Here is a 14,930-nt window from a genome sequence, read left to right as displayed (position 1 = left end):
GGCCAGGGTTACGATGGGGCAGCGGCAATGAGTGGTCAGTTTTCTGGGGTACAGGCTATTATAAGAAAGGAATATCCTACAGCTTTATATGTTCATTGCGTCTCACACTCCCTTAACCTTGCTATATCCGATGCATGTTCTGTCCAGGCTGTACAAAATTGCATGGGTGTTATTGAAAATGCTTACAATTTTTTTAATACTCCCAAACGTCAAAATATTTTAACTAAAAAAGTAAATGAAATGCCGGATAATGAGAGATCAAGACGAGACAGATTAAAACAACTTTGTGTTACTAGATGGGTTCAAAGACAAGATTCAGTAAGCGTATTGAGAGAGCTTTTAAATTCTGTGGTATTGGCTTTAGAAGAAATAGCTGAGTGGCCAGACAAAGAAAAGTCTACTTGTAGCAAGTTGTTATTAAACACCTTAAGTACATCAGAATTCCCCATTACTCTTTATGTAATTGAACATGTTTTTGCATTTACCACTCCGTTATCAAAGTTGCTGCAATCAGTTAATATTGATTTAGGCAAAGCAATATTACTGGTTGAAGATTGCTTAAAAGAGCTTAAAGATTTACGTCATAAAGCAGATAATAGTTTTGCAACTATTTTTGCAGAGGCAAAAAAAAATTTAAACAAATTATTTGGTTTAGAAATAACAAAACCACGCATAACTAGCAGACAAAAAAATAGGGCAAATTTTGAAACTAACACAACTGAAGAATATTTCAGAATATCAATATTTATTCCGTTTTTAGATTGCGTCTTATTACAATTAGAAGAGAGATTTGTTAAACATAAAGATATATTACAATCATTTAACTGTCTGAGATTCCATCAGTAAATAAGAAACTTGAAAATCAACTTCAAAGTCTTAAGTATTTGGTAAATTTTTATAAAAATGATTTAGAAAATTGTTCATTTACTATGGTTTCTGCTGAACTCAAACTTTGGTATAGAAAATTTGAAGCCTGTGCACCAGAAAAATATCCGAGCTCCGCTCTCGATGCCCTAGTAATGTGTGATCAGGATATATTCCAATATATTTATACTGTTAAAGATTTTTTGTACTTTACCTGTAAGCACAGCAACCCCTGAAAGAAAATTTTCTACACTTAAATTGTTAAAGACTTATTTACGAAATACAATAAGTGAAGACAGATTAAATGGTTTTACTCTTCTGTATGTATATCCAGAAATCTCAGTTAGTGCCGAGGAAGTACTTAACGAAATGCAGCTTAAATCGAGGAAACTTGATATTGTTATTTAGTTTTATTTGGCTTTTTTTGGTGTTTTATATAGATACCTAATTGAGTTTTGATCTTGTTTAGTTTTTTTAGGAGTCAATTTGTTTTTGTTACTTTAGAATAATTTTTTGTTTGCCTTGTGCCTGTTTTACTATCCATATATTATATTAGTATCTTTTATTTTTCTTTATTTTTGTAGCTTTTAAATTAATAAAAGCATTTCAAAAACATGGTAATTATTTCTCCCTTCCTGATGAATAAATACCATATCTCCGATGATAGGCCAAAAAAATTAACTAACATACACATACATACATATGTAAGTATACTGTATATTAAATGGTGATAAACCATGTTGCCCCCCCAGGAATCAATCCTGGATACGCCACTGCCCTACAGGGAGTTCAAAAAAGCTAATAATTTCGCAACCGTGCGTTAAAATTTTATGAACAGTACTAGGCATGTAGTACCATTCATAAAAATTTAAATAAATGCTCGTAGTATCAATAAGTAAATAAATAACGTACCTAAATATGAAATTTAGGTACGTTAATCTGAGAACCTGAAGAAAGTACTCTTAAAATTAATTGAAAGTCTTTAATTAGAGTTGAATCGATACCTGTTATTTCAGAGCTAATTTCTACGTTTCTAAAAAATGTCCTGGCAGTATTTCCATAATTTGCGGAACCATACCCGGGCTTTGGCTTATCGACAATTAATCCCAATTTGTCTTTAAATTCTAAGAAGAATTCTTTGAAGCACTGAGTCCTGGTTCATTTGCTTTGGTGTGGCTCCACAAATAATGCACCTGGATGTAGAACAGGTTTCTGAAAGGATATTGGCCACACTACCGTCAAACATAGTGAATAACATTTCGTAAGAAACATTTACATTTTTTTCTGAAATAAAAAGATGGTAATTATTAAGATTAATTATTAATGACTCAATTTCGCCATGAACGGTTCGAACAACATCTGAAGTTTATTTTGTAAATTTAAATGCAATTGGTCGACAATACATTGTTGATGATGAACGTGGGTTAGACCATATACTTTCTCCATTTTCATTATCAATTAATCTAAGAGGAACTAATGCGACAAGAAACATGTACTCATCTGTTGACAAACTATCTTCAAATTTTTGCTTATAAAGACTATGCCCCGAGCTACCGTCAAACCCCCATTTGCAAATTAATTTAAAATTTTTGTCAGAATGTATTATAATATCCTGAATTTTTAAAATACTCTCTGCAGTTTTATTTAGAAGCTCTTGAAGATTAACTTCAGCTGAAGTGTCAGTCACAATAATTTGCGAGGGTAAAAATGTTTTTTTACATTCAAATAGAGTGCGATAGCTCGGCAAACAGTTTGTATGCAAATAATTAATCTTAGAACGCAGTATGTTATATCTCTCAACCGAAAGGTTTAGGTCGTGGTAAAGTGCTAAGGTGTTAATTTTTTTGCCTCTGAAGGAATTTCCTTTCGTTGAGAATTAATCCTCTCTGCCGCAAAACATATTTCTTCTGGCGTATAATTTGTCAACAACTCTTGTACTCTGCGCAATTTGGTTCTTTTTGATGCAGCTTCAAAAGGCATATGCGGTCTTCCACAATTAGGTCTTGGTTGAGGATCCACTTCCATGTCAGTTGCTTCAGTTGGAATATTTATTTATTTATGCAATCTACAGACACAAAGTCCATTAAATGATTACAATTGGTCCTTAATGACTAATAAGCACAGTAAGCACTACATATTACAAAATTGAAAAAAAATAGATTCTTTGCCCCCCAGATAACACATTAGGTAACTCAAAAAAAAAAAAAAACTAAAAAGAAAAAAACTTAAAAGTATTCTACATCAGATATATTTTTTTTAAACTTCCCAAATGGTTCGTAAAATATGTCAATATGAAATAGTAGGTTGGCGGCACTGGACATTCGAAAAATTGGCGACTTTTTACCTAAATTGGTACTTGTTTTTTTTATATAAAAAGTTCCTAAATCTCTATTGTTATGAATATTTACCGTTAAAAGCAGTTTTTCGAGAAGAAATGAACAATCTATATTATTATGAAGGATCTTATGCGTAAAAAACAAGCAGGCCACAGTTCTTCTGGAAGTAAGTTTTTTTAAATTAAATTCTGTCAAAAGATTTTCATAAGATATATCCATCAGATACACACCATGTTTTTTATAGTACAAATACCGCAAAAACCTTTTTTGAACTTTTTCCAACATTTGTTCGTAAACCGAATAGAATGGACACCAAACAATCGAGGCATATTCCAATATGCTGCGAACATAGACATTATAGAGAGTAGTAATGGTCTTTAAATTAGTAAAGTTACAGGCATTACGAATTATAAAACCCAAAATCCATTTATTAACAACCGTGTTAATATGAGCATCGAAATGCAACTTATTGTCGATATTGGTTGAAGATAAGGTAAATGATGAGTGCTTTGTAACCATGTCGAATGTTTTTTAAGAAAAGCATCTCGGCGTCTTCCACAATTGTTCCACATTCTTTCTAACGAAACAGAAAATAGCTTGCTGCTATTTAGCAGCTTTGCTTCAATGTCAGTTGAACAATTATTTAATGCAAAATAAGTTTTAATTATTTCCATTATTCCTGATACCTTTTTATTTTTTTCGCAACTTAGCCATTTTTCATACAGGATTGTATTAGGTATGGTTTTTTCTAAAAAACAAAAATTCCGCATTATTCCGCAAAAAGTGATGGGTGTCATTTAAAAGCAAACACTTTGGAGGATTGATCCTAAAAATTTTATGAAACAACTTTAAACTACTTTTTGTAAATCTTGATGAAAGTGAGAAAAAGGGTATTTTAACACTTTTAATTATATATCTGCAAAAGGCTTAACATGAAAATGATAACTTACCTTCGAAAATGTTGTTCATACTTAAGTGTACAAATTAAAAATATATTAACTTTAAAACACTAGTGCACACTACAACAATTTTATTTTAAACTAAACTTCTAAAAATAACCACAAATCTTTATCGGTATAAAATGTTTTTATTATCCAAAAATTTCTGAATAAAAAAAGTTAAAGGTACCTGCCTTATCTTACTTGGGTATTTTGCTAAACATAACAACAAGAATGTTTTAAAAATTAAATACTTTATTTGTGCATTTTTGTCCATTGGTTGCAACACTGTGCGTCGGATCGCTCTCTTTTGCAAAACAAAAACACTATTAAATAAGTAACGTGTGCATGCACCCCAGAAACACAAACCATACTTTAAATGGGACTCAATTAAAGAAGAATAAAAAATTCTCGCCATGTCAAAATCAACCTCCCCTGCGACCACTTTAAGAGCATAACAATTTGCTGATATTTTTCTACACAATTGCGTGATATGGCCCTCAAATTTTAGTTTATTATCAATAAATAAACCTAAAAATTTATTTTCGTCTTGTTTAGAATGTGATTTTCCGAAAACACATTATTTAAATGGCATTTAAAATTCATAACACTAGTTTTTGAAATATTTAAACAAAGTTTGTTGGAATCACACCATTTCTTGATTTCAACAATATCTCTGTGGTATTTAGATTCATCGCACTCGTGTCATGCCATAAAATTGTTGAATCATCCACAAACGGAATGAATTTACCTGAGATCCTAAGATTGGCCATGTCATTAATATATAAATGAGGAATAGGAAGTGGCCCAAGAACTGAACCCTGCAAATACCATGAGTCACAAGCTGCTCCCTTGAAAGGGCACCATCCACAAAAACACTCTGCATTCTAGTATGCAAATAATACCCAAACCACTGAAGAGCCAGACCTCTGAATCCATACCGTTCAAGCTTCCACAGCAGTATTTCGTGACTAACACAGTCAAATGCTTTGCCACAAAACACTGCTGCAGCAATATCACCACTGTTCAAGCTCAAAAATAAGGACTCAAAGAATGAAAAGATTGCCTCTGATGTTCTCTTAGCACTTTGAAATCCAAATTGCTCCGATCTTATAATTTGCTTTTCAGCTGAATATGACATAAGTCGCTTTTAAACCAATTTCTCGATGATTTTTGAGAGGATGGAAAGCAATGCTATTGGTCTGTAAGAAGAGGGTGATTCTGAAACTCCCCCCTTAAACAAAGGCATCATTCTGGCTACCTTAAGACAATTGGGAAATTGGCCATTATTGAAAGAATGATTAATTGCAGATACAAGTATCTCCAGTATCGAATCAGGTAAATTGAAAAATAACCGTACATTAAGTTCATCATAGCCAGACGTATTTTTTGAGCACCTTTTTTATGTAAAAAGCATAGGAAAATCATAATCTAATGCCCAAACGGGCAGAAATTAAAGTCTTAAAGAAATGGGCCTAAATTTACCAAATACCCCCCTGATTCTGAAGCCCCTGGTAAATATTTTTTTTTTATTTAGTAGGTTCAAAAGAATAAACGTACTAACAATAATTTACCTCCCAAAATTGGTTGCGGTAGCTAAAGTAGTTCCGGAGCTATTAAAAAAAACTAGTTTTTAAAGGTTATTTTCAAAGAGCTCTAGCTCCCTGAGGAAGCTTTTCCGGACCCATGTTTATATGAACTTTTGTTTTTCTTTTGACGTTTTCTATGGCTATTATTATTATAGATAGGAGCCGGATTTCTGAATTCATATAAAATTTTATAGTCCAGACGCAAGGGGTATAATTTGGTGAATTCTTATGATAAAAATGGTTAATTATTCCCCAGAGGTCCTGGACTAAAGTTTATACCGCCGAATTTGTAGGTTGAAAAAAAAAACATTTAATTTAACAATTGGCTTAAGCTAATCTAATCTTCTATTTACAATGTACATACATATACACATATTTGCTATATATGACGGACATAATCACATTCTTAATTTAAAGGAAACTTTCCAAAAACCATTAGGCATTTTTCATTCAAATTTATTTGCCGAGGGTCTATTTACTTGAACCATCAAATATGCATTAAGGCAAAGGTATTCATAAAATATGATAAAGGGTGGCTAAAACCTAAACAACACATTATGTATTATTATCGGTAAATATAAATTTATTTAATGATTTTTTAGTAAATTTTTGGTTTTGGTATATTTATCAACCGTATATACTGCCCTGCTAACAAGAAAGGTCCTATCTGCAAAATTTGGCAAATTCACTTTTTTGGCTCATAGTATTTGTAAACGAGTTATTTATACGTGTACAAAGTCAAATTGTCCTATATGCGTTTTAAGTGCTTTATTTAATGCCTAAATGTTTTGACCTAAATGAATAAATTCCCAGGTTTGCTAAGATAAATTGTCCGATCTCACATATACTAAGAAAATATGTCCGTTTTTACTTTAAAAATGCAGTTAGGACTATTTAAGCTAGCATTTTGTGTTAAACGATATCAGTAAGGACAATTAAGCGTAGCATGACAGAAGCACCTGGTGTAACATAACCTTAAATTATTGATAATAAAAGGTGTGTTGTTATACAGTTATTTGTCAAAGTTGTGATTTTGACTTTTTTGAACAATTTTGAACAATTGACTTTGTGAGTTTTTTTGCATTTTTAAGCAAACTAATATTGCGAGAAATGAATGCAGGGTAAGTTTAACAATGTCACCTTATATTTAAGCAATAATTGATTGTAACTCTGGTTTGTAGTAGCAGTAGTGCATCTGGTATCCAGAACAGCAATATATGCTATTTCTTGCTTTAAATAACCAACTCAAAGAAAAATTAAATGTTGTCAAAAAATCTAAACTTCTAAACAGAATAAAGCCAAAAAAGATGATAAAGATCCGGATTATGTGCCAGGACTGTCCAATGATTACGACCAAAATTTAAGTAAAAATAAGTCGGATTCTAGTTGCGAATACAGCCCCCCAAGTAAAAAAATACGCATATTGTCCAATGTTTTGCTATCCCCGTATATTCCAATCAGGTAACCTTAAATACTTCAAGTTATTCGAATATCGAAGTAGAAGAACGTAAAGAGAATCTATCAAATATAGAACCAGAAGAGAACGAACTTAACTCTGTTCAGGATTTCATTCGGGACAATATTTTACAAGATATTATAAATAAAGCCATTGATAAAGGTGAGTGTAAATGTTATACAAAAACTCGAGAAATAAGAAAAAGAAAAAAATTTGAAGAACCACTCGTTGAAAGGAAGAAACAAAAAATAGAGAGTTACGTAAGAGCTCATGTTAAAAGATCATGTAAATGCAAACTCAATAGCTCCAGAAAAATCTCGTATAGTAGGCAAAAAGACATTAATAAACAATACTGGGTATTGCCAAAAGAACAACAAAAGCAGTTTGTTTTGAGCTGCGTAGAACCAAGTAAAAAAAACGAAGTACAACTAAAAAGCAAACTTCACCAAGAGTTTATTCCTATAAATATAATTTAATATCAGAGAAAGCCGAAAAGGTGTGTGCTTGCAAGATATTTTTGTTAGCGACATTGGACTATGAGAAAGATAATGACAGAATGTTGAAAAATATTCGTAAAACGGATTCAAAATTGATAGTACCTAAAAAAGATGGAAGAAAACGATCACACCCACACAAAGTAGACAGGGACACAATTATTGGGCATGTTAATTCATTCAATCCCACAATATTTCATTACAGAAGAGAGCACGCTCCTCTTAGAAAATACCTTCCCAGTGATATAAATATAACCTTGATGTACAAGGATTTTCGACAGAAATATCCAAATACCGAATTTTCTTACGAATTATACCGAAAGATTGTTACTAATGACCTAAATATATCCTTCGCGAACTTAGGAAATGAAGAATGCTGGGACTGCGAAGAATTTAATATACACAAAAAAGCCACATCTCATTAAGCTGATGCGGAAAACGTTGCCAACTGTGATGTGTGCAAAAAATTGAAAATTCATAAAGTAAAGGCCACTAACGCGAGAAAAAAGGATCAGGAAGATGCAGAGAAAATAAAACAAGATGATGAAATTTATGTAGCTGCTGATTTGCAAAAGGTAAAATGTTAATTTAAGAATTTCCATATAATTACTTAAACACAGTTTTGTTAATTTTCAGGTGATCATGCTTCCCCGATGGGAAACATTCAAAGAAATTATTTTCATGAGAGCTTCGTTTCTCTTGGTAAGAAATCCAGTACGTAGCCTTTGGCTGTGTTGTGGCATGAGGGAATCGCTGGCAGATCCAAAGACGATATCATTTCTACTTTCTATGCGTTTTTTCAGGCAAATAGGGACATTAAACAACTGCGATATAACAATTTGGCTTGATAATTGTTCGAACCAAAACAAAAATTGGTCCCTTTTTAGTTTCTTTATGTATTTGGTTAACAGTTTAGAAGTTGCTGTAGAAAACATAACTATTAAGTTTTTTGAGCCAGGCCATACTTTTATGGCAGCCGATTCGTTCCATCACCAAGTTGAGTTTGCCCTCAAAAGGAAAAAAAAAGTATACGATTTTGACGATTTTTGTGAAGTGGTAAAACAAGCCAATTCGTCAAATGTTAATGTAATAAAAATGCAACTTGCACAATTTTTTAACTTTACCGACTATAGCTCCAAATATAAGTTACAAAAGCTTATTTCTCGCGTTTACTTAAAAGATATGGTTTGTCTTCTTTTTAAAAGAGGAAATTACTTTTTTTCTTACAAAACAGAATTTGAGAACGATTTTACTGACTTGAAAGACATTTTCATAATGAAGTATGTTAAGGGCACGCTAACGCAACCGCAATCTCGTAATGTATGTCGCTGTGTGGCTTTAGCTCGAAAAAATAATCTTACATCCAAATTAAAAGCGCACATTCCTCAAAATCGTATGAAATTTTGGGAAGATCTGCCGGTTAGCGAAGGTATATATTAGTTAGTTAGTTAGTTAGTTAGTTAATATATATATACAGTGCTTTTCTTTGAAGTCTCCCCCCCCCCCCATTTATTTTTTGAACGGGTCAAAAAAAATTTTTGAAACTTGGCATAAGTAAATTGGTCTATAGATACTATTTTTCACTGTAAACTAGGTAGTTGTAAATTCCAAGATGGCGGCTGGGCGACATCTTGAGAAAAAATTTTGAATAGAAAGGGGGGTCGTGTGGTACCTCATTTTAAAGGTCTCAATGAGTACTTTATAACCCTGAAATATTAGACCCATATCACTCGTTTCAAAATGGCGGCCTAACGTTAAAGGTTATTGAACATTATTTAGACATTCCAAACGTGAAATGTGAAATGTGACATACGAGGGCGGTTCAGTAAGTCTTTAGAAACCAAAAAGTTAATCTTTAAATCCAAAATTCAAAAATTATAAATTATTTGTATATTATTATTAAAAACGTTAATAAAATCGCAACAATGTATTTTTTTGGCTGTTACTTTTAGACAGGTCAAAACGGAGTCCACCGAGTCCATGTAATAAATATTAAAAGTACTCAATAAAACCTTTTAAATGAGGTAACACAAGATTTCTATTTAATGCATTTATTCAAGATGGCGCTTATGTGTTATTTTGACATTTAGAACTGTCGTTTTTATGTCAAAATAAAATAGTGACGCATTTATTTTCGTACATTGATTTTTACCTATTCAAAAATCATAAAAATGTAAAACGTTAAAATAAAAAAAAATAATTTTTTATTAGGCCGCCATTTTGAAACGAGTTAAGATATGGGTCTAATATTTCAGGGTTATTAAGTACTCATTGAGACCTTTAAAATGAGGTACCACACGACCCCCCTTTCTATTTAAAATTTTTTCTCAAGATGTCGCCCAGCCGCCATCTTGGAATTTACAACTACCTAGTTTACAGTGAAAAATAGTATCTATAGACCAATTTACTTATGCCAAGTTTCAAAAATTTTTTTGACCCGTTCAAAAAATAAATGGGGGGGGGGGGGCTTCAAAGAAAAGCACTGTATATATATATATATATATATATATATATATATATATATATATATATATATATATAATATAATAATAATAAATATAATAATAATAAATTTAAATAAACAAACTGTGGTATTAAATTAGATAGTAACAAAGAAACCAGCTGTTGTTCATGCGTATTATTTTGGACAATGATTTTTACAAAAAAATTCTTACTGGTAAATTGTGTGGGGTGGGTGGGGGGGCAAGGTTTGGGTTAATAAAAAACATTTTTTTTTGCAGAAAATAAGTGCCTGAGAAAAAATGTTTTTTAAGAAAATCATAGGTGATAAAAAATTCTATAGTTTTTTTGTATTTACACTTTTCTATGAGAAGTGTGCCAATTTTTTAGCGCAAATAAGTGGAAATTCGGTTTTTTTAACATAAAACTTAATAATATAATAACATTTATAGTTGTAAGCTTAACCAAAATGTACATCAGGTATAAACCAAAAATAAACGTTTATTTAACTCTCGTGTGTTGCTTGGAAGTACCTTATACCAACCCTATTGGATCCGTAATTAACCGAATGGAAAATTTTGAAATCGTCACACTAATCGGCCGCGTGGAGATGACATCATATAAAAAATTGTTTAATCAATAATGTCACAATAATATTGATTTATGGTGGATGTCATTATTTTATATACCTACATATGTTCTGTATATACAAGGTTTAAAAATATAGTAATATAAATGTATATGTATGTATATATAGTATGGGCATTTATATACAAAATACAAATGCCCACACTTTTCGGTTAAAGTAGACGTGCTAAAAAATAGCTAAATTTGTAAAAAAAATTAACTCGTACCTGTGAGTGCTCCCTTAAAGACAATATACTCAGGATTTTCCGTATAAAGATTTTCCGAAGTATTCCTCATAAAAAAACTGTAAAACCTATACTTCCTAACATAATTAGAACGTACGTTTTAATACCGGATATTATCGTGAAAAATTGATAGGTTAAATGGACAGGGTCAATAAAAATTTATCACTAAAAAAAAATGTAATATTAATTCACGATAAGCGCATGTCATTTCAAGTACAAAACAGATAATACGGATATTTATTTATCTGAAATCCACGCATGCAAAAATTTAACTTGTCTGAGGTGTTTGGCAAATGCATGCGAGCATATAATGATGAAATTCGTCAACGTGCAAATAATACGTACGTTTTGAGGTGAGGTGGTATTTGCACCAAGTGCGCTCATTTTTCGGCTAGAATGTGTAAAAGTTACTATTGAAAATCAGAATTTGATGTTTTTTTTCTAAATAGGAATTTTAATTGTTTATTAGTTATTTGATTTTTACTTTTTACAATGGAAGCGAATGGAAACTTCGTTATTACAAATGGAAAATCTCATATATTATTGATTATTAAGATTCTAAGTAATAATAATTCTAAGTATTCGAAAAAATGCAAAGAGCCCTGACTGTACCTGTACTGTCGAGCACTGGTGTGAGGAAGAACAACTAAGGGTAAATCCCACAAAAACTACTCTGGTTTCCTTTACCAAAAGAAGGAAACTAGAGCCCATTAGAAACATAAAATTTTATGGAAAAAATCTGCGACTTGAAGACGAGGTCAAATATCTAGGTATAACCCTGGATAAAAAAACTCAGCTTCAAGAAACATGTAATCCAGGCTACAAATAAAGCCACGAAAACTCTTATGTTTTAAGAGAATGTTCGGTAGATCATGGGGACTGTCACCAAAAATGGTACATTGGATGTACACGACAATGGTTAGACCCATCATTACATAGGCAGCACCTATATGGTGGCATGCGGCAGAAAAGAGGACTGTAATACAGATACTCAACAAAACACAACGAATAGCATGTCTGGGCATAACAGGAGCGATGTCAACAACGCCGACTGCTGCCCTAGAGAACCTGATAGGACTAAGCCCGCTACACTTAGTGGTACGGGCTGAAGCTATATCGGGGTCGAAAAGACTGCTGTCAAATGGCGCAACAACCCTATCGAAAGATGGGCACAATGCCTTATTTGACAAGATACAGGACCTTGGACGCCTGGCCCTAAGAACAGACAGAACCAAGGTCACATACCTAGACAAACCTTTTGTCATCAAAGAGAAAAGGGGACCACTGGACGCAGAAGCGAACAGGCTCAGGCAAAGAGGTTACTCAGTATGGCACACGGCAACCAAACGATCCAAGATCGCGGCAGCTGTGGGCATGGTGGAGGACGAACAACAGGGCAGACAACTCATGCTAAACCTGGGCCTGGAAACAACAAATTTACAGGCAAGCATAATAGGAATACAAACCTGTGTCCAACTGATGAGAGAAGGGCTGCCAAGAGGCAAAACCTTCGCAATTTTCACAGGAGACCAGGCTGCAACATTTGCACTACAACAGTTCGAGACTAAGTCAAGGACTGTGCAAAGCTGCTGGGAGGATCTCAGGAACCTCGCCGAAGCGCAAAATAGACCAGCGATAATCCTAGCAGAGAATATGGGCAACAATAAGGCTGCAAGAAGGGCTATCCAACTTGCAACCCAGGGAGCCAGCAGCAGCCTGGTAGGCCCTGAACCAACATGTTGTGTCAACGATAAGACCTGGAAGAGGGAAATCGGCAACTGGCTAACAAACCAGAACAAATTCTACTGGGAACAGCTGCCAAAGATGGAACAATCCAAACAACTTATAGGCAGCCCACCCTTCAAGAAGGGTGAGAACATACTGGGCCTCTCCAGACAACAACTGCGAAGGGTCGCGGGGCTATTTACAGGCCATGCACCCAGCAGGAAACACCTGCATACGCTAGGGAAATCAGTTACCTCGCTATGTAGGGGATGCAGTGAGGAGGACGAAACAACTCTTCACATACTATGCTTCTGTGAAGCATTTAATCAAACCAGGGCAACATTCCTGGGGGAAGAGAAACCCTCACCAGAGGGTATAAGAAATCTACCACTGGGCACAATCCTGGACTTCCTTGAAGCTACAGAATTGAACCTGTGGGACTAAACATATGGGACACAATAGGACTGCTTCTTAGCAGACCGCAGTGTAGGGAGCCACAAGGCACCACCCAGCGGTGGAGTTTTAGTGGGTATAGGACAACACAGACTCGACACTGAGTCCCACACTACCGGGGGCGGCGCCGCGTAACCAGTGTTCATAAAGAATTTCTCAACCGACCCCAAAAAAAAAAAAAAAGATTCTAAGTAAAATTCCAAAAAAATTTATTGGTATTTTGGACAAAATTGCTTAAAGTTTTGTGTAACATCCAACTATTCATTACAGGGTGTCCCATTTAAAAAGCGGAAGTTTTACTAAGAAGAAGAATTTCAGAAGTTTTATCTATCGAAAAAAATTTCACTTTAATTAATTTTTTTTAAATACGACCCTGAATTTTCATCTCTCTGTCCCACAACTTAATTAGAAAAAGCCATCCTCCCTCTCTGTTCCACATATTATTTTCCTACTAAGTTTATCTTCGTCTTACTCATTATTCTAAAGAAACATGAGGATGAACACATATTTAGTTTCAGGCAATTTCTTACAGTACAATGAGTCTTACATGATGAGTCAACCATATGTCAGACAGAGATGGGTATATATCCCCCTATTTCCATAATGTATTCTTTAAATGCTTATAAATTTAGGGCCAAATCATTTTGATATTTCCATAATAAATTATCCAGGTTACTGAACCCTTGGAAAAATTAAAAACCTGTTGTCAACGTAAAATAAGCTGGAAAACTGAGATTTTCAGCCAATATAAACAAAAAATCGATACATTTTCTCACGATCATTGAATAAGTGTATCATTGCTCCACATATATGTCAATTAAATATAAGTATCAAAAACAACTTACCACTCTTGAACAATAATTGTTTACAACCCCTTACTCACTTTATTAATTAAAAAACAAGATAATATGGAACATATGACGAACCTTACTACTTATGCTTCCAAAAAAAAAACATTACAGGTTAGTTTTCTCATTTCATATTATGTTCCGTTTCACCAATATGCATTAATTGGAAAAGGATGAACATTGTCATCATGTCTTGGAAGAGTTTATTTCGGCACAGACGCGTGGGCGTCCGATTTATTCTAGGGATGATTTCTACCTCTCTATTTATTCGCCATATTATCAAGAATAACTATCTTGGAACTATAGGTGCGACTATGTTTTTAAAGATCCTAATTGTCGTAGCCGGAACTACCCTGGAATTTAAATTGCTACCACAAAGTAACAAAAACTATTTCGAGGCATTATAGTAACATTTATAAGTAACTGCTACCATAAAAAGTGACTATAAAGTTTCTGGTTTTTTATCGCGGCATTTGTAAAGATTCGGGTAGTTCCAAGATACTACTTGAAAGTGAACCGTTGCCACTTAATATATGGGTGCTTATCTTCCACAAATATTAGTGGCAGGAACCAGACAGCGACTTCTAAATTATACTTTAAAGTAACTATGTTCTATAAAGTAACATTTTAAGTAGCAAAGTGGATTCAGGAACTATATTTTAGTAGCTAATACTTTTTAACAAGAATCAGGGACTATTATTGCTAGTTGGGCATATTTAAATATTTTTTTATGTTCTTGAACCACCAATTTATATTAAAAATCATCAAAATAAAATAATGTAGAAAAAAAACATTACTTTGTGTTAACCAGAATCCGGCCACATTTTAACATTTATTAACAGAGAAACCCATACATTTTTCTAATGATATTTAAATAAATATACTTATGCATTTT

General features: G+C 33.3%; 2 protein-coding genes across 6 annotated transcripts in view; one reads left to right on the top strand and one right to left on the bottom strand.

Annotated features, from left to right (window-relative positions):
• The window catches only part of LOC126739014 (proton-coupled amino acid transporter-like protein pathetic), a 45,598-nt gene extending 31,433 nt beyond the window's left edge, over positions 1-14,165 (bottom strand). The window contains exons 1-2 of one of the 4 annotated variants that reach the window (XM_050444542.1): positions 14,033-14,103; positions 11,355-11,400 (exon numbers count right to left, since the gene is read on the bottom strand). In XM_050444542.1, the coding sequence (XP_050300499.1) occupies positions 11,355-11,393 (39 nt within the window). In that variant the 5' untranslated portion in view covers positions 11,394-11,400; positions 14,033-14,103. Of the gene's footprint in view, positions 1-1,868; positions 2,676-10,991; positions 11,141-11,354; positions 11,401-14,032 lie in introns of those variants that run through there. The other 3 variants (XM_050444544.1, XM_050444543.1, XM_050444545.1) reach the window with 3 other exon arrangements.
• LOC126739019 (dnaJ-like protein 60) overlaps positions 1-14,930 on the top strand; it is a 59,807-nt gene that overhangs the window by 42,567 nt on the left and 2,310 nt on the right. The gene's annotated exons all lie outside the window — the stretch shown is intronic.

This window comes from Anthonomus grandis, chromosome 7 (genome assembly GCF_022605725.1).
Source record: "Anthonomus grandis grandis chromosome 7, icAntGran1.3, whole genome shotgun sequence".
NCBI classification, from domain to species: domain Eukaryota; kingdom Metazoa; phylum Arthropoda; class Insecta; order Coleoptera; family Curculionidae; genus Anthonomus; species Anthonomus grandis.
The sequence above is the reverse complement of the archived record's forward strand: the minus strand, read 5'-3'. Positions and strand labels throughout refer to the sequence as shown.